This window comes from Carassius carassius, chromosome 17 (genome assembly GCF_963082965.1).
Source record: "Carassius carassius chromosome 17, fCarCar2.1, whole genome shotgun sequence".
Lineage (NCBI taxonomy): Eukaryota > Metazoa > Chordata > Actinopteri > Cypriniformes > Cyprinidae > Carassius > Carassius carassius.
The window spans coordinates 3,764,362-3,788,462 of NC_081771.1; the positions used below are offsets into that span (position 1 = coordinate 3,764,362).

General features: G+C 33.0%; 1 protein-coding gene across 2 annotated transcripts in view; it reads right to left on the bottom strand.

Annotated features, from left to right (window-relative positions):
* Positions 1-24,101, bottom strand: part of LOC132160780 (uncharacterized) — a 43,248-nt gene that overhangs the window by 8,842 nt on the left and 10,305 nt on the right. For both annotated transcript variants that reach the window (XR_009438074.1, XM_059570469.1), the window contains exons 14-73: positions 23,285-23,356; positions 23,127-23,213; positions 22,814-22,963; positions 22,439-22,561; positions 22,131-22,307; positions 21,265-21,350; positions 21,127-21,175; positions 20,959-21,048; positions 20,781-20,876; positions 19,947-20,018; positions 19,766-19,852; positions 19,513-19,659; positions 18,353-18,456; positions 17,760-17,922; positions 17,495-17,671; positions 17,331-17,413; positions 17,019-17,067; positions 16,810-16,899; positions 16,307-16,402; positions 15,671-15,742; positions 15,496-15,582; positions 15,177-15,323; positions 14,796-14,962; positions 14,582-14,702; positions 13,248-13,348; positions 13,023-13,131; positions 12,711-12,887; positions 12,547-12,629; positions 12,236-12,284; positions 12,027-12,116; positions 11,524-11,619; positions 10,827-10,898; positions 10,650-10,736; positions 10,331-10,477; positions 9,950-10,116; positions 9,736-9,856; positions 8,399-8,499; positions 8,174-8,282; positions 7,862-8,038; positions 7,698-7,780; positions 7,387-7,435; positions 7,178-7,267; positions 6,670-6,765; positions 5,973-6,044; positions 5,796-5,882; positions 5,477-5,623; positions 5,096-5,262; positions 4,882-5,002; positions 3,726-3,826; positions 3,501-3,609; positions 3,189-3,365; positions 3,025-3,107; positions 2,714-2,762; positions 2,505-2,594; positions 1,997-2,092; positions 1,298-1,369; positions 1,123-1,209; positions 804-950; positions 423-589; positions 209-329 (exon numbers count right to left, since the gene is read on the bottom strand). Coding sequence is in view for 1 of the 2 variants with exons in the window: in XM_059570469.1 (XP_059426452.1) it covers positions 209-329; positions 423-589; positions 804-950; positions 1,123-1,209; positions 1,298-1,369; positions 1,997-2,092; positions 2,505-2,594; positions 2,714-2,762; positions 3,025-3,107; positions 3,189-3,365; positions 3,501-3,609; positions 3,726-3,826; positions 4,882-5,002; positions 5,096-5,262; positions 5,477-5,623; positions 5,796-5,882; positions 5,973-6,044; positions 6,670-6,765; positions 7,178-7,267; positions 7,387-7,435; positions 7,698-7,780; positions 7,862-8,038; positions 8,174-8,282; positions 8,399-8,499; positions 9,736-9,856; positions 9,950-10,116; positions 10,331-10,477; positions 10,650-10,736; positions 10,827-10,898; positions 11,524-11,619; positions 12,027-12,116; positions 12,236-12,284; positions 12,547-12,629; positions 12,711-12,887; positions 13,023-13,131; positions 13,248-13,348; positions 14,582-14,702; positions 14,796-14,962; positions 15,177-15,323; positions 15,496-15,582; positions 15,671-15,742; positions 16,307-16,402; positions 16,810-16,899; positions 17,019-17,067; positions 17,331-17,413; positions 17,495-17,671; positions 17,760-17,922; positions 18,353-18,456; positions 19,513-19,659; positions 19,766-19,852; positions 19,947-20,018; positions 20,781-20,876; positions 20,959-21,048; positions 21,127-21,175; positions 21,265-21,350; positions 22,131-22,307; positions 22,439-22,561; positions 22,814-22,963; positions 23,127-23,213; positions 23,285-23,356 (6,489 nt within the window). In the remaining variant the exon portion in view is untranslated. The remainder of the gene's footprint in view (positions 1-208; positions 330-422; positions 590-803; positions 951-1,122; positions 1,210-1,297; positions 1,370-1,996; positions 2,093-2,504; positions 2,595-2,713; positions 2,763-3,024; positions 3,108-3,188; positions 3,366-3,500; positions 3,610-3,725; positions 3,827-4,881; positions 5,003-5,095; positions 5,263-5,476; positions 5,624-5,795; positions 5,883-5,972; positions 6,045-6,669; positions 6,766-7,177; positions 7,268-7,386; positions 7,436-7,697; positions 7,781-7,861; positions 8,039-8,173; positions 8,283-8,398; positions 8,500-9,735; positions 9,857-9,949; positions 10,117-10,330; positions 10,478-10,649; positions 10,737-10,826; positions 10,899-11,523; positions 11,620-12,026; positions 12,117-12,235; positions 12,285-12,546; positions 12,630-12,710; positions 12,888-13,022; positions 13,132-13,247; positions 13,349-14,581; positions 14,703-14,795; positions 14,963-15,176; positions 15,324-15,495; positions 15,583-15,670; positions 15,743-16,306; positions 16,403-16,809; positions 16,900-17,018; positions 17,068-17,330; positions 17,414-17,494; positions 17,672-17,759; positions 17,923-18,352; positions 18,457-19,512; positions 19,660-19,765; positions 19,853-19,946; positions 20,019-20,780; positions 20,877-20,958; positions 21,049-21,126; positions 21,176-21,264; positions 21,351-22,130; positions 22,308-22,438; positions 22,562-22,813; positions 22,964-23,126; positions 23,214-23,284; positions 23,357-24,101) is intronic.

Genomic DNA, 24,101 nt, shown 5'->3' on the forward strand with positions numbered 1-24,101 from the left:
TAATTAAATTAAAATAATTCAATTAATTTAATAAATAAAATTTAATAATTAAATGAGTTTAATAATTTATAATTTAATAAATAATTCTTCAAATAATTAAAATAGAAATAATGACATTATGATTAAAATAATTTTAAAATAATTATGATTAAAATAATGATTAAAAAAATCAAACTTTAAGTAAATGATGCTGTACACACAAACTAACCTCAGGGGCAGGCTGTGTTTTGGGTACAGATGGCGTGTGATGGTCATCTATATCATGGGTGTCTGTTTGTTTCTGATGTTCTTCAGGAAGTGGTAAAGTAGAGGCTGCCAGTTCACTGACCCTGTTCATCACAAACACAAGCAGTTTGCTTTAGTTCTTAAAATAAAGCAAAATTATTTTTAATAAATCTGTAATTATAACAAAACAATCGAACCCTTTTGTTGGCAGTGTTTTCTTCTCGGACACTTTACTGACTGCAGCTTGTGAGAGTTCAACAGCGACTGGAGCTTTTTCTTTGTGCTGTTCACCCACTGAATGCTCTTCTTCAACAACAGGCTTTTTACGATGAAGGACACTTGTATCCAATCTTGAGTCCAAAATCTGATATGAAACAAGTGTAATTTAAATATTTACAAATGTCTTCTGGTCTCAGTTTGACACACCAACATGAATCTAATCAAGATGGAACTAATTGCAAGAGATACATACACAATATTTATGTTTATTTTTATAACTGAAATGACAATTTGAAAAAGTTCATTAGTAAGTTAATCCTATTACAGTTTAGAGAAAGCAATAAGAATCATTGTTGGACCTTAAGCTGTGCCCTCAGAAGAATCTGAGTGTCAGGACCTGCTCCATCCAGACTCAACCACTGGTCCATCAGTAGATCTGGCTTTGAAAGCAGCTCTCTGATTGGTAGAACCACTGAGCCTAAGGGCTGCTCAAAGTCACTTGAAAGCTACGAGGAAACGAGAGAAAAGACGAACAAAGATCAAATCCATTAGGAATATTTATTATGACTTATATAAGGGGTTTTGATGCATTATGTGTCCATAATGTTTAAAACATTGATTATATCATGTTGACTACCTAAATATCTAAATATCAAAACTCTAACTCATCTATTTTACCTTTATAATAAGAATCTCCTCTTTTGGGTTATGAAGCAGGAAGTGAAAAGCTTCACTCCACTCAGGGGACGTGGAGCGCTCACACACCTTTAAAAAGAACAGCAAAGAAGCTGCTTTTATTAAGGGTCAGAAATTGACACTACACTGATTCTTCACAAAAGGCACAAATTCCCACCTTGGTTTTATGGGAAATGTCACCCAACACCAGCTCTGCAGCAGCTTTAGGCTCCTTTCCACTCTTCTTCAGCTGCACACATGACAGTATTAAGTAGAGCCCAACCGATATTGGTTTTTGGGGCCGATACCGATATTAGGGAGTAAAGAAAAGGTCGATACCGATATATCGGACGATATTTTTTGTGTATATTATAGTACTATTATAGTACAGTACCAGTCAAAAGTTTGGACACTTTCCCATTCACGTGTCCAAACATTTGACTGGTACTATATATAGAATACAGTATATACATGAACAGAATATATATACATACATAAACATTTTTTGCAATGATCACTCAAATGTGGTGATCAAACACTTATTATGACGTGACAGAGATATCTAATGGAGGCAGGGCATTTAACAATTTAACAATACACTTTAATATCCAAAATGAGTCTGACATCGGTGCACTGAACAGTAAAGTTGAAGTTTATTCAACTTTAATTTAATTCAATTATATCTGCATTAAATGTTTTTTTTTTAAAAACCAATCATATCGGCAGTATATTCGCCGATGCTGATATATCGGCGACAGGCTTATATCGGCCGATAATATCAGCAAAACAATATATCGGTCAAGCTCTAGTATTAAGACAGCTCCATCTAATATAGCATAACTGTATTTGTGTGGGTTCATGTGTATAAGAGACACACCGGCAGGTCATGAGCTCTCTCCAAGAGAATGAAGAACAGAGCTGCTGATGGCACAGATTTGTTCTGGTACGAATGCTCGGACTGTAACTGCAGCGCCTGACGTGAAGAAACCAAGAAAAGAGATTCTAACACCAAAATAAACGGCATAAAATACATTCACATTAAACATACTAATAAAAAAAATATTTCAAATAATATTTTTAATTATTTAGTTTAAAAATCATGACACCAAAATCTAACTATGCATCCTGATCTGACATTAAATTAAATCACCAAATAAAACACTTTACTCTGATCATCTAGATGGATTGCATACAGACCAAACTAATTTTAAAACTCAAAAACATAAATCATTCATAAGTCTGCATAATATAATATAATATAATATAATATAATATAATATAATATAATATAATATAATATAATATAATATAATATAATATAATATAATATAATATAATATAATATAATATAATATAATATAATATAATATAATATAATATAACACCTGTTGTAGTCTGTCAGGTTGTGTGACTGTGGGAAGCCACTCCAGAATCATGTGAACCCGGCCGTGTTTGACGTCATTCAGAGAAAACCACTGACACAAAGAAAGAAAACACAATGAAACTTGCAAAAAGAATAAATCAATATGTCTTAATTGCTCAAAATTAGAACTTTGAAGAGAATGAGGAAAGATATTAGTGATGAATCACTCACTTCGTCAGTCAGCTGAGACTGAATGATCTGCTGTAAGCTGATCTTCACCCTGTGGCCAAGCAACATTCATATGCAAACATGTATTACATGACATGGACCAGCATCACATCAGACATACAACACAGTAGTCATAAATGGGAATAAACTAGCTTTTATATTTATATTTCCATTTGTTTTTATTAAGTTACTTTAGGCTAAATTTATTAAGGCAACATTTCTAGTTTAATATTTCTATTTTATTTCAGCTTTACCACAATGAACACAAAGATTTTTTAATAGTTTTAGTTAGCAATATCAAAACTTCCACATACCTCCCTAAAAAGTCATCTTTGTCCATATCCTTGTCGAAAACCTCCACAAGGACATCAGAGGTCGAGCTGGAGGTCAGAACCAGCTGGAAAAAGCATTGATTACATGATATTATTTTTTAAAACCATTTTTAACATCAACTAAACCTCTAAAGACCTAAACCCACCTCATACATCTCGTTCCAGGTGGGGTTGAGGTTCTCCTTGATCACATGACTCTTAAAGGTTGTGTCTCCGATATGAATCTTGACGTACGGGTCGCTCTTTCCCTTCACCATCCCTCCCATCATGTTGTCCTTCGCTACCAGATCCTGAGCTTCCAAAAGATGGATACGCAGCACCCCCTGTGGGACAGACATGAAACAATCATAACATCAGAAGAATACTGAAGTCATCCTGCCAAGCAGGACATGTTCCAACATCCTTAGAAATGGTATCCTGATCTAGGAAGCTAAATGTTCCAGAAGTGTACCACTCACCTTGGTGCCAAAGCTGGGGTCATGGCGGGTCTTTTGGGGTCGAATGTCTGTAGAACTACTGACTTTTGACTCCTCTGCAGGAGCACTGGGGGAAACATTCTTGTGAGACCTGTTAACATGAAGAAATCATTCTTTACATGATGGCCCTTCATTATTATGAGTATTAATAATATCTTAATTTGTTAATGAAAGCTAAATCAGGGTTATATCAAATCTTGAACTCACTGCTCTTCTGGTTTTTGCTCTTCGTGGGCTGATCCAAATGTTTTGACTGGTTTCATGTATCCACCTTCACTGGGAGTGAAATCAGGAACTTTACTGAGATCCTGTAAATGACAAGATATAATCAGAGTTATTATAGTTATCTAAAAGTTAACTAAAACTACAAAGTTAACTAAAACTAAAACAATTAAATAAACAATAAAAACCATTTTGTTAACTCAAAATCAAATATTTTAAACACGTTATTATTGTATTTACTCAAATAAAAACAAAAAATGTAAAATAATTAAAATTAGTAATTAAAAACTATATTAGTGCTTCAATTAAACTAAATGAACACAAGTTAAATCAATAAAGAAAATAAAATAAAAAAATATGGCCACCATTCATTTTCAACAAAATAATAATGTTTATTGTACCATATTTAATCATTTAAAAAAAAAGTAGTTTAATGTAATATATAATGGGTCTGAAATACTGTTCAAATTCAAAATTTGGTCCCACTTTATATTAGGTGGCACTAACTACTATGTTCTTACATCAAAAAAATAATTACATTGTACTTATTGTGTTCATATTGTACTGCGAAACAGTTTTGCTGCTATTGAGGAGGGATACAGGAAAAGCCCCAAAATACTTAAAATGAAATCGAAGAATGAATTAATATTCGTTTGAAGTGTATCGGGGCCTTAAGGTTAGGGACAGATTTGGTGGTCTGGGTAGGTTTAAGGGTGAGTTTAGGTGTAATTATAAATGTAATAACAGAAATTAGTTACTGATATATTTACATGCAAGTATTTAAAAAATATATAAGTACAATTTAAAAACACATATGTACGCAATAAGTGCATTGTATTAAATTATTAATTGAAATTTAAATACATAGTAGTAAAAAGCAACCTAATATAAAGTGGGACCAACATTTTTAATTAAATAAATTAAAATAATTCAATTAATTTAATAAATAAAATGTAATAATTTAATGAGTTTAATAATTTATAATTTAATAAATAATTATTCAAATATTTAAAATAGAAATAATGACATTATGATTAAAATAATTGTTGATTTTAATTAATTAAAAAAATATTATATTAAATAAATTAATAATGAATTAAAATCAAACTTTAAGTAAATGATGCTGTACACACAAACTAACCTCAGGGGCAGGCTGTGTTTTGGGTACAGATGGCGTGTGATGGTCATCTATATCATGGGTGTCTGTTTGTTTCTGATGTTCTTCAGGAAGTGGTAAAGTAGAGGCTGCCAGTTCACTGACCCTGTTCATCACAAACACAAGCAGTTTGCTTTAGTTCTTAAAATAAAGCAAAATTATTTTTAATAAATCTGTAATTATAACAAAACAATCGAACCCTTTTGTTGGCAGTGTTTTCTTCTCGGACACTTTACTGACTGCAGCTTGTGAGAGTTCAACAGCGACTGGAGCTTTTTCTTTGTGCTGTTCACCCACTGAATGCTCTTCTTCAACAACAGGCTTTTTACGATGAAGGACACTTGTATCCAATCTTGAGTCCAAAATCTGATATGAAACAAGTGTAATTTAAATATTTACAAATGTCTTCTGGTCTCAGTTTGACACACCAACATGAATCTAATCAAGATGGAACTAATTGCAAGAGATACATACACAATATTTATTTTTATTTTTATAACTGAAATGACAATTTGAAAAAGTTCATTAGTAAGTTAATCCTATTACAGTTTAGAGAAAGCAATAAGAATCATTGTTGGACCTTAAGCTGTGCCCTCAGAAGAATCTGAGTGTCAGGACCTGCTCCATCCAGACTCAACCACTGGTCCATCAGTAGATCTGGCTTTGAAAGCAGCTCTCTGATTGGTAGAACCACTGAGCCTAAGGGCTGCTCAAAGTCACTTGAAAGCTACGAGGAAACGAAATAAAAGATGAACAGAGATCAAATCCATTAGGAATATTTATTATGACATATATAAGGGGTTTTGATGCATTATGTGTCCATAATGTTTAAAACATTGATTATATCATGTTGACTACCTAAATATCTAAATATCAAAACTCTAACTCATCTATTTTACCTTTATAATAAGAATCTCCTCTTTTGGGTTATGAAGCAGGAAGTGAAAAGCTTCACTCCACTCAGGGGACGTGGAGCGCTCACACACCTTTAAAAAGAACAGCAAAGAAGCTGCTTTTATTAAGGGTCAAAAAAATTGACACTACACTGATTCTTCACAAAAGGCACAAATTCCCACCTTGGTTTTATGGGAAATGTCACCCAACACCAGCTCTGCAGCAGCTTTAGGCTCCTTTCCACTCTTCTTCAGCTGCACACATGACAGTATTAAGTAAAGCCCAACCGATATTGGTTTTTGGGCCCGATACCGATATTAGGGAGTAAAGAAAAGGTCGAAACCGATATATCGGACGATATTTTTGTGTATATTATAGTACTATTATAGTACAGTACCAGTCAAAAGTTTGGACACTTTCCCATTCACGTGTCCAAACATTTGACTGGTACTATATATAGAATACAGTATATACATGAACAGAATATATATACATACATAAACATTTTTTGCAATGATCACTCAAATGTGGTGATCAAACACTTATAATGACGTGACAGAGATATCTAATGGAGGCAGGGCATTTAACAATTTAACAATACACTTTAATATCCAAAATGAGTCTGACATCGGTGCACTGAACAGTAAAGTTGAAGTTTATTCAACTTTAATTTAATTCAATTATATCTGCATTAAATGTTTTTTTTAAAAAACCAATCATATCGGCAGTATATTCGCCGATGCTGATATATCGGCGACAGGCTTATATCGGCCGATAATATCAGCAAAACAATATATCGGTCAAGCTCTAGTATTAAGACAGCTCCATCTAATATAGCATAACTGTATTTGTGTGGGTTCATGTGTATAAGAGACACACCGGCAGGTCATGAGCTCTCTCCAAGAGAATGAAGAACAGAGCTGCTGATGGCACAGATTTGTTCTGGTACGAATGCTCGGACTGTAACTGCAGCGCCTGACGTGAAGAAACCAAGAAAAGAGATTCTAACACCAAAATAAACGGCATAAAATACATTCACATTAAACATACTAATAAAAAAAAAACAAGAATTCAAATAATATTTTTGATTATTTAGTTTTAAAATCATGACATCAAAATCTAACTATGCATCCTGATCTGACATTAAATTAAATCACCAAATAAAACACTTTACTCTGATCATCTAGATGGATTGCATACAGACCAAACTAATTTTAAAACTCAAAAACATAAATCATTCATAAGTCTGCATAATATAATATAATATAATATAATATAATATAATATAATATAATATAATATAATATAATATAATATAATATAATATAATATAATATAATATAATATAATATAATATAATATAATATAATATAATGTAATATAACACCTGTTGTAGTCTGTCAGGTTGTGTGACTGTGGGAAGCCACTCCAGAATCATGTGAACCCGGCCGTGTTTGACGTCATTCAGAGAAAACCACTGACACAAAGAAAGAAAACACAATGAAACTTGCAAAAAGAATAAATCAATATGTCTTAATTGCTCAAAATTAGAACTTTGAAGAGAATGAGGAAAGATATTAGTGATGAATCACTCACTTCGTCAGTCAGCTGAGACTGAATGATCTGCTGTAAGCTGATCTTCACCCTGTGGCCAAGCAACATTCATATGCAAACATGTATTACATGACATGGACCAGCATCACATCAGACATACAACACAGTAGTCATAAATGGTAATAAGCTAGCTTTTATATTTATATTTCCATTTGTTTTTATTAAGTTACTTTAGGCTAAATTTATTAAGGCAACATTTCTAGTTTAATATTTCTATTTTATTTCAGCTTTACCACAATGAACACAAAGATTTTTTAATAGTTTTAGTTAGCAATATCAAAACTTCCACATACCTCCCTAAAAAGTCATCTTTGTCCATATCCTTGTCGAAAACCTCCACAAGGACATCAGAGGTCGAGCTGGAGGTCAGAACCAGCTGGAAAAAGCATTGATTACATGATATTATTTTTTAAAACCATTTTTAACATCAACTAAACCTCTAAAGACCTAAACCCACCTCATACATCTCGTTCCAGGTGGGGTTGAGGTTCTCCTTGATCACATGACTCTTAAAGGTTGTGTCTCCGATATGAATCTTGACGTACGGGTCGCTCTTTCCCTTCACCATCCCTCCCATCATGTTGTCCTTCGCTACCAGATCCTGAGCTTCCAAAAGATGGATACGCAGCACCCCCTGTGGGACAGACATGAAACAATCATAACATCAGAAGAATACTGAAGTCATCCTGCCAAGCAGGACATGTTCCAACATCCTTAGAAATGGTATCCTGATCTAGGAAGCTAAATGTTCCAGAAGTGTACCACTCACCTTGGTGCCAAAGCTGGGGTCATGGCGGGTCTTTTGGGGTCGAATGTCTGTAGAACTACTGACTTTTGACTCCTCTGCAGGAGCACTGGGGGAAACCTTCTTGTGAGACCTGTTAACATGAAGAAATCATTCTTTACATGATGGCCCTTCATTATTATGAGTATTAATAATATCTTAATTTGTTAATGAAAGCTAAATCAGGGTTATATCAAATCTTGAACTCACTGCTCTTCTGGTTTTTGCTCTTCGTGGGCTGATCCAAATGTTTTGACTGGTTTCATGTATCCACCTTCACTGGGAGTGAAATCAGGAACTTTACTGAGATCCTGTAAATGACAAGATATAATCAGAGTTATTATAGTTATCTAAAAGTTAACTAAAACTACAAAGTTAACTAAAACAATTAAATAAACAATAAAAACCATCTTGTTAACTCAAAATAAAATGTTAACATAAAATTAAATATAAAAAACTTATCTTATTTCCAGTAGTTGCCAAAAACATTTTTTATTTTTATTAAGTACTTGATGTGCTGAAATAACAAAAACTGAAATAAAAATGAAAAAAAAAAAAAAACCTATATGGATAAAAAAAAAAAAAAAAAAATAAGAACAATAACAAAAACAGACTACAATATTGCAAAAAAAAAAAAAACTAAAATAAAACCAAAAATAATAAATGTAAAAAACTATAATAGTGCTTCAATTACACTAAATGAATACAAAATAAATAAATAAAAGAAAACAAAAAAAAATATGGTCACCATTCATTTTCAACAAAACAATAATGTCTGTACCTTATTATACATTTAAGTAAAAATAAAAAATAAATACAATTTTAAAAAAAGTAGTTTAGTGTAATATATAATGGAAATACTGTTTAAATAATAAAAAAAAAATTCCCACTTTATATTAGGTGGCATTAACCACTAAGTACTTACATCAAAAAAAAAAAATTACATTGTACTTATTGTGTTCATATTGTACTGCGAAACAGTTTTGCTGCTATTGAGGAGGGATACAGGAAAAGCCCCAAAATACTTAAAATGAAATCGAAGAATGAATTAATATTCGTTTGAAGTGTATCGGGGCCTTAAGGTTAGGGACAGATTTGGTGGTCTGGGTAGGTTTAAGGGTGAGTTTAGGTGTAATTATAAATGTAATAACAGAAATTAGTTACAGATATATTTACATGCAAGTATTTAAAAAATATATAAGTACAATTTAAAAACACATATGTAGGCAATAAGTGCATTGTATTAAATTATTAATTGAAATTTAAATACATAGTAGTAAAATGCAACCTAATATAAAGTGGGACCAACATTTTTAATTAAATAAATTAAAATAATTCAATTAATTTAATAAATAAAATGTAATAATTTAATGAGTTTAATAATTTATAATTTAATAAATAATTATTCAAATATTTAAAATAGAAATAATGACATTATGATTAAAATAATTGTTGATTTTAATTAATTAAAAAAATATTATATTAAATAAATTAATAATGAATTAAAATCAAACTTTAAGTAAATGATGCTGTACACACAAACTAACCTCAGGGGCAGGCTGTGTTTTGGGTACAGATGGCGTGTGATGGTCATCTATATCATGGGTGTCTGTTTGTTTCTGATGTTCTTCAGGAAGTGGTAAAGTAGAGGCTGCCAGTTCACTGACCCTGTTCATCACAAACACAAGCAGTTTGCTTTAGTTCTTAAAATAAAGCAAAATTATTTTTAATAAATCTGTAATTATAACAAAACAATCGAACCCTTTTGTTGGCAGTGTTTTCTTCTCGGACACTTTACTGACTGCAGCTTGTGAGAGTTCAACAGCGACTGGAGCTTTTTCTTTGTGCTGTTCACCCACTGAATGCTCTTCTTCAACAACAGGCTTTTTACGATGAAGGACACTTGTATCCAATCTTGAGTCCAAAATCTGATATGAAACAAGTGTAATTTAAATATTTACAAATGTCTTCTGGTCTCAGTTTGACACACCAACATGAATCTAATCAAGATGGAACTAATTGCAAGAGATACATACACAATATTTATTTTTATTTTTATAACTGAAATGACAATTTGAAAAAGTTCATTAGTAAGTTAATCCTATTACAGTTTAGAGAAAGCAATAAGAATCATTGTTGGACCTTAAGCTGTGCCCTCAGAAGAATCTGAGTGTCAGGACCTGCTCCATCCAGACTCAACCACTGGTCCATCAGTAGATCTGGCTTTGAAAGCAGCTCTCTGATTGGTAGAACCACTGAGCCTAAGGGCTGCTCAAAGTCACTTGAAAGCTACGAGGAAACGAGATAAAAGATGAACAAAGATCAAATCCATTAGGAATATTTATTATGACTTATATAAGGGGTTTTGATGCATTATGTGTCCATAATGTTTAAAACATTGATTATATCATGTTGACTACCTAAATATCTAAATATCAAAACTCTAACTCATCTATTTTACCTTTATAATAAGAATCTCCTCTTTTGGGTTATGAAGCAGGAAGTGAAAAGCTTCACTCCACTCAGGGGACGTGGAGCGCTCACACACCTTTAAAAAGAACAGCAAAGAAGCTGCTTTTATTAAGGGTCAAAAAAATTGACACTACACTGATTCTTCACAAAAGGCACAAATTCCCACCTTGGTTTTATGGGAAATGTCACCCAACACCAGCTCTGCAGCAGCTTTAGGCTCCTTTCCACTCTTCTTCAGCTGCACACATGACAGTATTAAGTAAAGCCCAACCGATATTGGTTTTTGGGCCCGATACCGATATTAGGGAGTAAAGAAAAGGTCGAAACCGATATATCGGACGATATTTTTGTGTATATTATAGTACTATTATAGTACAGTACCAGTCAAAAGTTTGGACACTTTCCCATTCACGTGTCCAAACATTTGACTGGTACTATATATAGAATACAGTATATACATGAACAGAATATATATACATACATAAACATTTTTTGCAATGATCACTCAAATGTGGTGATCAAACACTTATAATGACGTGACAGAGATATCTAATGGAGGCAGGGCATTTAACAATTTAACAATACACTTTAATATCCAAAATGAGTCTGACATCGGTGCACTGAACAGTAAAGTTGAAGTTTATTCAACTTTAATTTAATTCAATTATATCTGCATTAAATGTTTTTTTTAAAAAACCAATCATATCGGCAGTATATTCGCCGATGCTGATATATCGGCGACAGGCTTATATCGGCCGATAATATCAGCAAAACAATATATCGGTCAAGCTCTAGTATTAAGACAGCTCCATCTAATATAGCATAACTGTATTTGTGTGGGTTCATGTGTATAAGAGACACACCGGCAGGTCATGAGCTCTCTCCAAGAGAATGAAGAACAGAGCTGCTGATGGCACAGATTTGTTCTGGTACGAATGCTCGGACTGTAACTGCAGCGCCTGACGTGAAGAAACCAAGAAAAGAGATTCTAACACCAAAATAAACGGCATAAAATACATTCACATTAAACATACTAATAAAAAAAAAACAAGAATTCAAATAATATTTTTGATTATTTAGTTTTAAAATCATGACATCAAAATCTAACTATGCATCCTGATCTGACATTAAATTAAATCACCAAATAAAACACTTTACTCTGATCATCTAGATGGATTGCATACAGACCAAACTAATTTTAAAACTCAAAAACATAAATCATTCATAAGTCTGCATAATATAATATAATATAATATAATATAATATAATATAATATAATATAATATAATATAATATAATATAATATAATATAATATAATATAATATAATATAATATAATATAATATAATATAATATAATATAACACCTGTTGTAGTCTGTCAGGTTGTGTGACTGTGGGAAGCCACTCCAGAATCATGTGAACCCGGCCGTGTTTGACGTCATTCAGAGAAAACCACTGACACAAAGAAAGAAAACACAATGAAACTTGCAAAAAGAATAAATCAATATGTCTTAATTGCTCAAAATTAGAACTTTGAAGAGAATGAGGAAAGATATTAGTGATGAATCACTCACTTCGTCAGTCAGCTGAGACTGAATGATCTGCTGTAAGCTGATCTTCACCCTGTGGCCAAGCAACATTCATATGCAAACATGTATTACATGACATGGACCAGCATCACATCAGACATACAACACAGTAGTCATAAATGGTAATAAGCTAGCTTTTATATTTATATTTCCATTTGTTTTTATTAAGTTACTTTAGGCTAAATTTATTAAGGCAACATTTCTAGTTTAATATTTCTATTTTATTTCAGCTTTACCACAATGAACACAAAGATTTTTTAATAGTTTTAGTTAGCAATATCAAAACTTCCACATACCTCCCTAAAAAGTCATCTTTGTCCATATCCTTGTCGAAAACCTCCACAAGGACATCAGAGGTCGAGCTGGAGGTCAGAACCAGCTGGAAAAAGCATTGATTACATGATATTATTTTTTAAAACCATTTTTAACATCAACTAAACCTCTAAAGACCTAAACCCACCTCATACATCTCGTTCCAGGTGGGGTTGAGGTTCTCCTTGATCACATGACTCTTAAAGGTTGTGTCTCCGATATGAATCTTGACGTACGGGTCGCTCTTTCCCTTCACCATCCCTCCCATCATGTTGTCCTTCGCTACCAGATCCTGAGCTTCCAAAAGATGGATACGCAGCACCCCCTGTGGGACAGACATGAAACAATCATAACATCAGAAGAATACTGAAGTCATCCTGCCAAGCAGGACATGTTCCAACATCCTTAGAAATGGTATCCTGATCTAGGAAGCTAAATGTTCCAGAAGTGTACCACTCACCTTGGTGCCAAAGCTGGGGTCATGGCGGGTCTTTTGGGGTCGAATGTCTGTAGAACTACTGACTTTTGACTCCTCTGCAGGAGCACTGGGGGAAACCTTCTTGTGAGACCTGTTAACATGAAGAAATCATTCTTTACATGATGGCCCTTCATTATTATGAGTATTAATAATATCTTAATTTGTTAATGAAAGCTAAATCAGGGTTATATCAAATCTTGAACTCACTGCTCTTCTGGTTTTTGCTCTTCGTGGGCTGATCCAAATGTTTTGACTGGTTTCATGTATCCACCTTCACTGGGAGTGAAATCAGGAACTTTACTGAGATCCTGTAAATGACAAGATATAATCAGAGTTATTATAGTTATCTAAAAGTTAACTAAAACTACAAAGTTAACTAAAACAATTAAATAAACAATAAAAACCATCTTGTTAACTCAAAATAAAATGTTAACATAAAATTAAATATAAAAAACTTATCTTATTTCCAGTAGTTGCCAAAAACATTTTTTATTTTTATTAAGTACTTGATGTGCTGAAATAACAAAAACTGAAATAAAAATGAAAAAAAAAAAAAACCTATATGGATAAAAAAAAAAATAAAAAATAAGAACAATAACAAAAACAGACTACAATATTGCAAAAAAAAAAAAAACTAAAATAAAACCAAAAATAATAAATGTAAAAAACTATAATAGTGCTTCAATTACACTAAATGAATACAAAATAAATAAATAAAAGAAAACAAAAAAAAATATGGTCACCATTCATTTTCAACAAAACAATAATGTCTGTACCTTATTATACATTTAAGTAAAAATAAAAAATAAATACAATTTTAAAAAAAGTAGTTTAGTGTAATATATAATGGAAATACTGTTTAAATAATAAAAAAAAAATTCCCACTTTATATTAGGTGGCATTAACCACTAAGTACTTACATCAAAAAAAAAAATTACATTGTACTTATTGTGTTCATATTGTACTGCGAAACAGTTTTGCTGCTATTGAGGAGGGATACAGGAAAAGCCCCAAAATACTTAAAATGAAATCGAAGAATGAATTAATATTCGTTTGAAGTGTATCGGGGCCTTAAGGTTAGGGACAGATTTGGTGGTCTGGGTAGGTTTAAGGGTGAGTTTAGGTGTAATTATAAATGTAATAACAGAAATTAGTTACAGATATATTTACATGCAAGTATTTAAAAAATATATAAGTACAATTTAAAAACACATATGTAGGCAATAAGTGCATTGTATTAAATTATTAATTGAAATTTAAATACATAGTAGTAAAATGCAACCTAATATAAAGTGGGACCAACATTTTTAATTAAATAAATTAAAATAATTCAATTAATTTAATAAATAAAATGTAATAATTTAATGAGTTTAATAATTTATAATTTAATAAATAATTATTCAAATATTTAAAATAGAAATAATGACATTATGATTAAAATAATTGTTGATTTTAATTAATTAAAAAAATATTATATTAAATAAATTAATAATGAATTAAAATCAAACTTTAAGTAAATGATGCTGTACACACAAACTAACCTCAGGGGCAGGCTGTGTTTTGGGTACAGATGGCGTGTGATGGTCATCTATATCATGGGTGTCTGTTTGTTTCTGATGTTCTTCAGGAAGTGGTAAAGTAGAGGCTGCCAGTTCACTGACCCTGTTCATCACAAACACAAGCAGTTTGCTTTAGTTCTTAAAATAAAGCAAAATTATTTTTAATAAATCTGTAATTATAACAAAACAATCGAACCCTTTTGTTGGCAGTGTTTTCTTCTCGGACACTTTACTGACTGCAGCTTGTGAGAGTTCAACAGCGACTGGAGCTTTTTCTTTGTGCTGTTCACCCACTGAATGCTCTTCTTCAACAACAGGCTTTTTACGATGAAGGACACTTGTATCCAATCTTGAGTCCAAAATCTGATATGAAACAAGTGTAATTTAAATATTTACAAATGTCTTCTGGTCTCAGTTTGACACACCAACATGAACCTAATCAAGATGGAACTAATTGCAAGAGATACATACACAATATTTATTTTTATTTTTATAACTGAAATGACAATTTGAAAAAGTTCATTAGTAAGTTAATCCTATTACAGTTTAGAGAAAGCAATAAGAATCATTGTTGGACCTTAAGCTGTGCCCTCAGAAGAATCTGAGTGTCAGGACCTGCTCCATCCAGACTCAACCACTGGTCCATCAGTAGATCTGGCTTTGAAAGCAGCTCTCTGATTGGTAGAACCACTGAGCCTAAGGGCTGCTCAAAGTCACTTGAAAGCTACGAGGAAACGAGAGAAAAGATGAACAAAGATCAAATCCATTAGGAATATTTATTATGACTTATATAAGGGGTTTTGATGCATTATGTGTCCATAATGTTTAAAACATTGATTATATCATGTTGACTACCTAAATATCTAAATATCAAAACTCTAACTCATCTATTTTACCTTTATAATAAGAATCTCCTCTTTTGGGTTATGAAGCAGGAAGTGAAAAGCTTCACTCCACTCAGGGGACGTGGAGCGCTCACACACCTTTAAAAAGAACAGCAAAGAAGCTGCTTTTATTAAGGGTCAGAAATTGACACTACACTGATTCTTCACAAAAGGCACAAATTCCCACCTTGGTTTTATGGGAAATGTCACCCAACACCAGCTCTGCAGCAGCTTTAGGCTCCTTTCCACTCTTCTTCAGCTGCACACATGACAGTATTAAGTAGAGCCCAACCGATATTGGTTTTTGGGGCCGATACCGATATTAGGGAGTAAAGAAAAGGTCGATACCGATATATCGGACAATATTTTTTGTGTATATTATAGTACTATTATAGTACAGTACCAGTCAAAAGTTTGGACACTTTCCCATTCACGTGTCCAAACATTTGACTGGTACTATATATAGAATACAGTATATACATGAACAGAATATATATACATACATAAAAATTTTTTGCAATGATCACTCAAATGTGGTGATCAAACACTTATTATGACGTGACAGAGATATCTAATGGAGGCAGGGCATTTAACAATTTAACAATACACTTTAATATCCAAAATGAGTCTGACATCGGTGCACTGAACAGTAAAGTTGAAGTTTATCGGCAGTATATTCGCCGATACTGATATATCGGCGACAGGCTTATATCGGCCGATAATATCAGCAAAACAATATATCGTTCAAGCTCTAGTATTAAGACAGCTCCATCTAATATAGCATAACTGTATTTGTGTGGGTTCATGTGTATAAGAGACACACCGGCAGGTCATGAGCTCTCTCCAAGAGAATGAAGAACAGAGCTGCTGATGGCACAGATTTGTTCTGGTACGAATGCTCGGACTGTAACTGCAGCGCCTGACGTGAAGAAACCAAGAAAAGAGATTCTAACACCAAAATAAACGGCATAAAATACATTCACATTAAACATACTAATAAAAAAAAAAAAGAACTCAATATTTTTGATTATTTAGTTTAAAAATCATGACATCAAAATCTAACTATGCATCCTGATCTGAAATTAAATTAAATCACCAAATAAAACACTTTACTCTGATCATCTAGATGGATTGCATACAGACCAAACTAATTTTAAAACTCAAAAACATAAATCATTCATAAGTCTGCATAATATAATATAATATAATATAATATAATATAATATAATATAATATAATATAATATAATATAATATAATATAATATAATATAATATAATATAATATAATATAATATAATATAATATAATATAATATAATATAACACCTGTTGTAGTCTGTCAGGTTGTGTGACTGTGGGAAGCCACTCCAGAATCATGTGAACCCGGCCGTGTTTGACGTCATTCAGAGAAAACCACTGACACAAAGAAAGAAAACACAATGAAACTTGCAAAAAGAATAAATCAATATGTCTTAATTGCTCAAAATTAGAACTTTGAAGAGAATGAGGAAAGATATTAGTGATGAATCACTCACTTCGTCAGTCAGCTGAGACTGAATGATCTGCTGTAAGCTGATCTTCACCCTGTGGCCAAGCAACATTCATATGCAAACATGTATTACATGACATGGACCAGCATCACATCAGACATACAACACAGTAGTCATAAATGGTAATAAACTAGCTTTTATATTTATATTTCCATTTGTTTTTATTAAGTTACTTTAGGCTAAATTTATTAAGGCAACATTTCTAGTTTAATATTTCTATTTTATTTCAGCTTTACTACAATGAACACAAAGTTTTTTTTAATAGTTTTAGTTAGCAATATCAACACTTCCACATACCTCCCTAAAAAGTCATCTTTGTCCATATCCTTGTCGAAAACCTCCACAAGGACATCAGAGGTCGAGCTGGAGGTCAGAACCAGCTGGAAAAAGCATTGATTACATGATATTAATTTTCAAAACCATTTTTAACATCAACTAAACCTCCAAAGACCTAAACCCACCTCATACATCTCGTTCCAGGTGGGGTTGAGGTTCTCCTTGATCACATGACTCTTAAAGGTTGTGTCTCCGATATGAATCTTGACGTACGGGTCGCTCTTTCCCTTCACCATCCCTCCCATCATGTTGTCCTTCGCTACCAGATCCTGAGCTTCCAGCAGGTGGAGGCGGAGCACACCCTAAAAACATCAAATAACCCCACTGTGTTGCTATGTTTCCATTTATAAGCCATATTAACAGTCCACCATCCATCTGAACATTCCTCACCTCGGCACCAAAGCTGGGGTCAGGGCTGGTGTGCAAGGGTCGAAGGTCATCTGAACTGGAAACTTCTGGGACCTCTGTGACCTCAGAGACTTCCTCCTCTTCTGGGACTGACACAGAGGAGGTCCTGCTTACAGGAGATGGTGGGACCTCCTCAATACTAGACCTAAACCCCCCCCAAAAAACAGACACACACCTCAAAGTCAAAATCAAAGTAAGTTTATTGTCTTTTCGCTCTTATATGGCCACAGAAGATACATAACATGCAACGATATGAACAGGAAACATTGTTCCTCTTTAACATCAATCAATAAATATCCATAAATACACTTTAACTCAACTACAACCAATAAACAACCACACTTGCTTGTTACTTGTTACACACTTACAATTATTACTAATTCTTACTATTATTATTAACAGTCGATGGGTTTTAACATACATTTTTAAGAGAAATTATAAAAGAAATATCAGTTGTCAGTTCTGCATATCTATTTATTTTAATTAGGAACTTCAGTTTAAGGCACTGTTCATTAAATGTGATTAATAAAGAAATGTTTGAGGGACTCTATGATTTGAAATTCTCCTCCTCTCACTTCTGCACTAATTCCTCCTCCGGTTTTCTTCTAAAGCTGGACGCTTTCGGATGTTTTGGCTCCTCATGGTCTTCAGAGCTCTCCGTCTCTTTAGGGCAAAGAATCTACAACATAAGATCACACCACATCAAGTACAAAATACTTCAAAGGCACAGTTCAAACCAACTTCAAGCACTACTGATCAAACTGTATTGTCTTCTATTTGAAAACTTATTTTTAAAGGATATTTTGCAGAATGTACAGGCTGCTAGATTTTTATTATTTTTGTTTTGATAAAAAAAAAACTTTTTTAAGATCAAGTAAAGAAAATGCAATGGATATTTAAAGTAATTTTAATGAATAATTTGAATAATTCTTAAATCAAGATGCCTTTACATGAGAAGCAACATGACACAGAAGTCTTGTTTATTTGTGAAACTGAACAAAATGGTTATGATTAAAACAAGAATATCTACCAAAGTGCTCAGAAAAAAAAAAAAAATTGAAACGGAAATTTTTTAATATTCAATCGACAGATATTCATTTTTGTTTTAAGCAGAAACCGATTTCATTTAGTTCAGTTTCTCAGAAAACAATGACCTTTTTTTGCATCTTAAATAAATGTGTCTTGATTTAAGGATGTTTAGATATTTGTATTGGAATACAGTAATATAGAAGATATTCCGTTTTTGCAGTGCATGCAAGATTTAATTCTATGACTGTATGAATTTAAGGCCTTAAATTGTAGAAGGGTGAATAAAGAAGACTTTTTAAAAATGGCAGAAACCCTGTAAAAGAAATAAATACTTTTATTCAGGAATTCATGCATTAAACTGATCAAAAGTGAGAGTAAAGATGTTTATAATGTTTTAAAAGTGTTCAATTTCAAATAAATGCTGTTCTTTTGAACTTTAAATTCATCAAAAAAAAAAAAAACCTCCATAGTGGTTTCCAAAAAATAAATACAAATAAAGCAGCAATGGATTGTAATAAATTAGAATAATGGCAGCTGAAAATTAAGCTTTGCATCACAGAAATAAATTACATTATGGAATATATTAAAATAGAAAACCATTATTTTAAATTGTAATAATATGTCACAATATTACTATTTTTACTGTATCTTTGATCAGATAAATGGTAAGTAGAAGAGACTTTTTGTGTCTGTGTGTGTGTTTTACCTTCAGCTGAGCTCTGAGCAGAATCTGACTCTGGGGTGACGCTCCATCCAGATCGAGCCACTGGTCCAGCATCAGATCTGGTTCAGAGAGAAGCTCTTTGATGGGAATCACCACAGATCCCAGAGAGAAGTCCCAGTTGTGGGACAACTGAAGAGAAAAAGTGAGGTAGAAAGGTTAAGATCAGGTGGTAAGGTGCGTTGCAAGCCAAACACTACAGTTGTATAACAGAAAAGTGCTGTTTGCATTCTCTTACCTTCACAACAAGGTGCTCGTTCAATGGATCTCGAACCAGGAAGTGAAATGCCTCGTCCCACTGGGGAGAGCTGGTGCGGTCAGAGACCTGCATCACACAGTGTCAGTGAAGAAGAGGAAAGCCAACTGTATCCACACATTATTAATCAATAATCAACTCAACAGCAAAAACAGCTTCTTACCGTGGTTCTATGAGAAGTTCTTCTCAAGATCAGCTCAGCACCAACTTTAGGCTCCTTTCCACTCTTCTTCAACTGAACACACAGAGACATTAAGATTTAAGAGAACAACTCAGACACATTTCAGACATGTTTCATTTAAGTGTTCAACTTTGTTTCAGATTTTTCTCCAACGGTTGTTGAAATACACTACAGTTCAATGGTTTGAGGTTTGTCCGATTTTTTTTATATTTTGGGAAGTGTTTTATGCTCACAAAGTCAGAATTATTATTATTATTTTTTTAACAAAAACACAATACTATTGTGACATATTATTACCATTTTAAATAACTGTTTTGTATTTTAATTTTGTAATTTTGTAATTTAATCCTGTGATGCAAGATCCAGTCTTCAATGGTGCATGATCCTTTAGAAATCATACCGCTAAAGAGACATTTGTTATTATTATCAATGTTAAAAACTGCTTCATATTTTTGTGGAATCCGTGATACATTTTAGTCAGCATTCTTTGGTTACTATAAAGTACAAAGGAACAGGATTTATTTGAATTAGAAATCTTTTGCAACATTATGTATGTCTTTACTGCTACTTTTAATCAATTTAATTTAAAAAAAATAGCAGCTGTTAGATAATTTGAGAAATGTTTGACTTCGTACTGAGATCTCATTCTTCTGATTGCACACTGTTTCTTGGCAAATCTGATCACAGTTATATATATTGAGAAGAACCATGCAAGATTACTGGAAGATTACAAGAGGAGAAAAATCAGAGAGACAGGAAGATCCCAGTCTCCATGGGCTCTCAACAACTGAGAGGTTAAAGAGATATCATACTCACAGGAAGCTCATGTGCGCGCTCCACATACACAAACAGGAGAGCGGCTGTCGGCACTGTCTTATTCAGGTACGAGCTCTTTGACTGGTACTGCAACACCTGAAGAATAAATCAGTTTATTTATCAATGCATTGTCAACACAGACAGACTCTGAACGAGGACCAGAGACAGTTCTGCTCACCTGCTGTAGCTTCTCTGGTTGTGTTACAGTGGGCAGCCACTCCAGAGCCAGATGAACACGGCCACGCTTAACATCGCTCAGAGTAAACCACTGACACAAAAGCATATGAATCAGTATATTAATACAGCTTATCATTAGACATATTACTACAAATGCACATATACTCACCTCGTTTATGTATTCGGAGCTAATTATATCACTCAGATTCATCTTCAGCCTAAAAGAAAAACAATACATCCCTAAATAATGCTAAATCAAAACCATGTTGAGAATTCTTATGGATTATATTGACAGCAGCCCTCATACCTGCCCATAAAGTCATCTTTCATGTCCATGTCCCTATCAAAAACTTCTAAGGTCAACTCTTGACCAGGAAGCTGCGTCAAAACCACCTTAAAAATATCAATGGGAAATAAAGAAGTTCAAAGGACTTTGCCATGCTGTCAAACAATCATTCTGTAAAGATTCTGCAGCTTAAATAAGTAAAAAGAAACACTTGCATAGCATGTAGTTTGTATACAGACTATACTGTATATACTGTATGTAATTATAGACATGAACAATTAATTGTTAGATTATATATTTTTTACATTTATATATATATATATATAGTATTATTATTATATATAACATTATTTTTATTTATTAAGGAAAAAAGTTCCACAAATAAATGTTTTGAACATTTGCATAGGACATAATTTGCAGTATATACTGTACACAGACTATTTATTAATTTATTTTAAATAAAGGTTTTAGTTATATTAAAATAGCATGTATATGTATATATATATATATATATGTATACATACACACACACTGGCATGCAAGTTATTTTTTAACTATTTTAATATAAATTTTAAATTTTGTTTTTTTGCGTGAACCCCTTTTTTACGCTTGTAAAGCCCATGAATTGCATTATGAATAGTATGCAACATACAAAAATACACAATTCAATATCCAGTTATCATTTTGGAAATAAATATGGTTATATTTCTGATTCAAGTTTTTTATGAAAATGACTTTGATTGTATACAGCATATTTCTTTATGTCAAATGACTGTATAGCTAAAAAAAATATAAATATACATACATACTAAAAACTGCATAGCAAAAGCCAGACAAAGTCACAGTGTCTATAGTTGATTTCTAAATGTATTTCCCAGCAGTCCCACCTCATACATCTCATTCCAGGCGGGGTTGAGGTTCTCCTTGATCACTTGACTTTTAAAGGTTTCACCTCCGACTTGGATCTTGACGTACGGGTCACTCTTGCCCTTCACCATCCCACCCATCAGATTGTCCTTCGCGACCAGATTTTGACCCTCCACGAGGTGGACACGCAGCATCCCCTACAGGAACAAAGAGCAGATGATTTTAGGGTTTGTTATGATCGACTGGATCATCGAAGGATGCTGATTTCACTACTCGTATGGCTAATGCAATACATTATTAATAGCACAGAGATACTGATACTGCACACCTCAGTGGCGAAGCTGGAATGGGGCGTCGTCTTTTGTGGACGTGAGGCAGAACTCTTTGAAAGAGGGTCACTGGAGAGGAGAGAGGCAGCTGCAGCTGCAGCGACTTCATCCAACCAGAGCACCTGCAGGAAATGACATCAACACTGAATGAGAGGCTTTTTCCAAATATAATAGATTTGAAATCTGTACAACATCATACACTACTTTTTAAGCCGTTTTTCTTTTAATAAATAATTACTTTTATTCAACAAAGATGTGTTAAATTGATTAAAAGTTTGATTAAAATTCAAATAGAAAACCAGTAATGTGTATGTTTTTAAGGTTGCAATATATTGTGTACTCAAGCTTGCGCATCATGTGTTAGATGAATTTACCCTGAGCACTGTGTTGATGTGGATGCGGCTTTTTGGACCAGAATTATCCAGATTGAACCACTCATCCAAATTCAGATCTTGACAAGAGAGAAGACGGGAAACAGGAATGGACAGACTTCCCAAAACCTGAACACGGTCATTATCCTTCACCTGAAAGAGATGGAAGAAGTACTAAGTAACATGAATGCGTATTAGCCACGACAAACACTGGCAGTCTTGGCATCTGAGCCCTGTTTACACCAGAATTGAGAACTGTTGGATTGTAAACAGATCAGAAGACGGTTCGAAAACCAGGCAGATGATGTTAGGATACCTGCACGTTAATGTCCTGTTTGCTGGGATCTCTGATGAAGAAAGTGAAAGCGTCCTCCCACTGGGGGTTCACTGTATTCCAGCAAATCTGGTGGAATGGTAAGAAGTGAGCGAGAAGATCGGGTCACGTGGGATACGGAAAGAAAGTGTGCGTCTTACCCGGCTGTCACGAGTAACATCTTGCACTGCGATTTGAACGATAGGATTGGGATCCTTATTTCCTTTCTTCATCTGAAAATCAGAAGAAACAGGTACAAATACACTTAAAACAACTAAGAAATTAATTGTATATATTTTTCTAATTAATATAATTATATATGTTTATTATTTAACTTCAACACATTCATATAACTTTACACAAATACAGTTATAAGTGCTTCTATACACCAAGTTTAGTGTCTGTAATATTTTTTATACATTTTTTTATTAAAGAACTCTCTTATGTTCACTAAGGCTGCATTTATTTAATCAAAAATACAGTAAAAACAGTAATTTTGTAGAATATTTGTACAATTTCAAATAACTGTCTTCTATTTGAATATATGTTAAAATGTCATTTATTTCTGAGATCAAAGCTGAATTTTCCGCATCATTACTCCAGTCTTCAGTGTCACGTGATCCTTCAGAAATCATTCTGGTATGCTGATTTGCTGCTCAAGAAACATTTCTTATTATTATCAAAGATGAAAACCGTTGTGCTGCTTTGTCATATTCAAATGAAATAGAAATCTGTTTTTACCTTGTAACTGGCTTTACTGTCATTTTGAACAACTTTATGCATAAAAGTATTTATTTCTTTTTAAAAATCTTACGTCAAACTTTTGAACGTATCAATAGTATGGTTACATAATCAAAGTACTGTACATTTTCCTCTGAACATCATGAGAAAAGCAGTATGCCAAATAAGTAGCATGTGCAAATATCCAGAAATCATGTTTTATTTTGATATACTACTATATTGATACTATGAATGCAA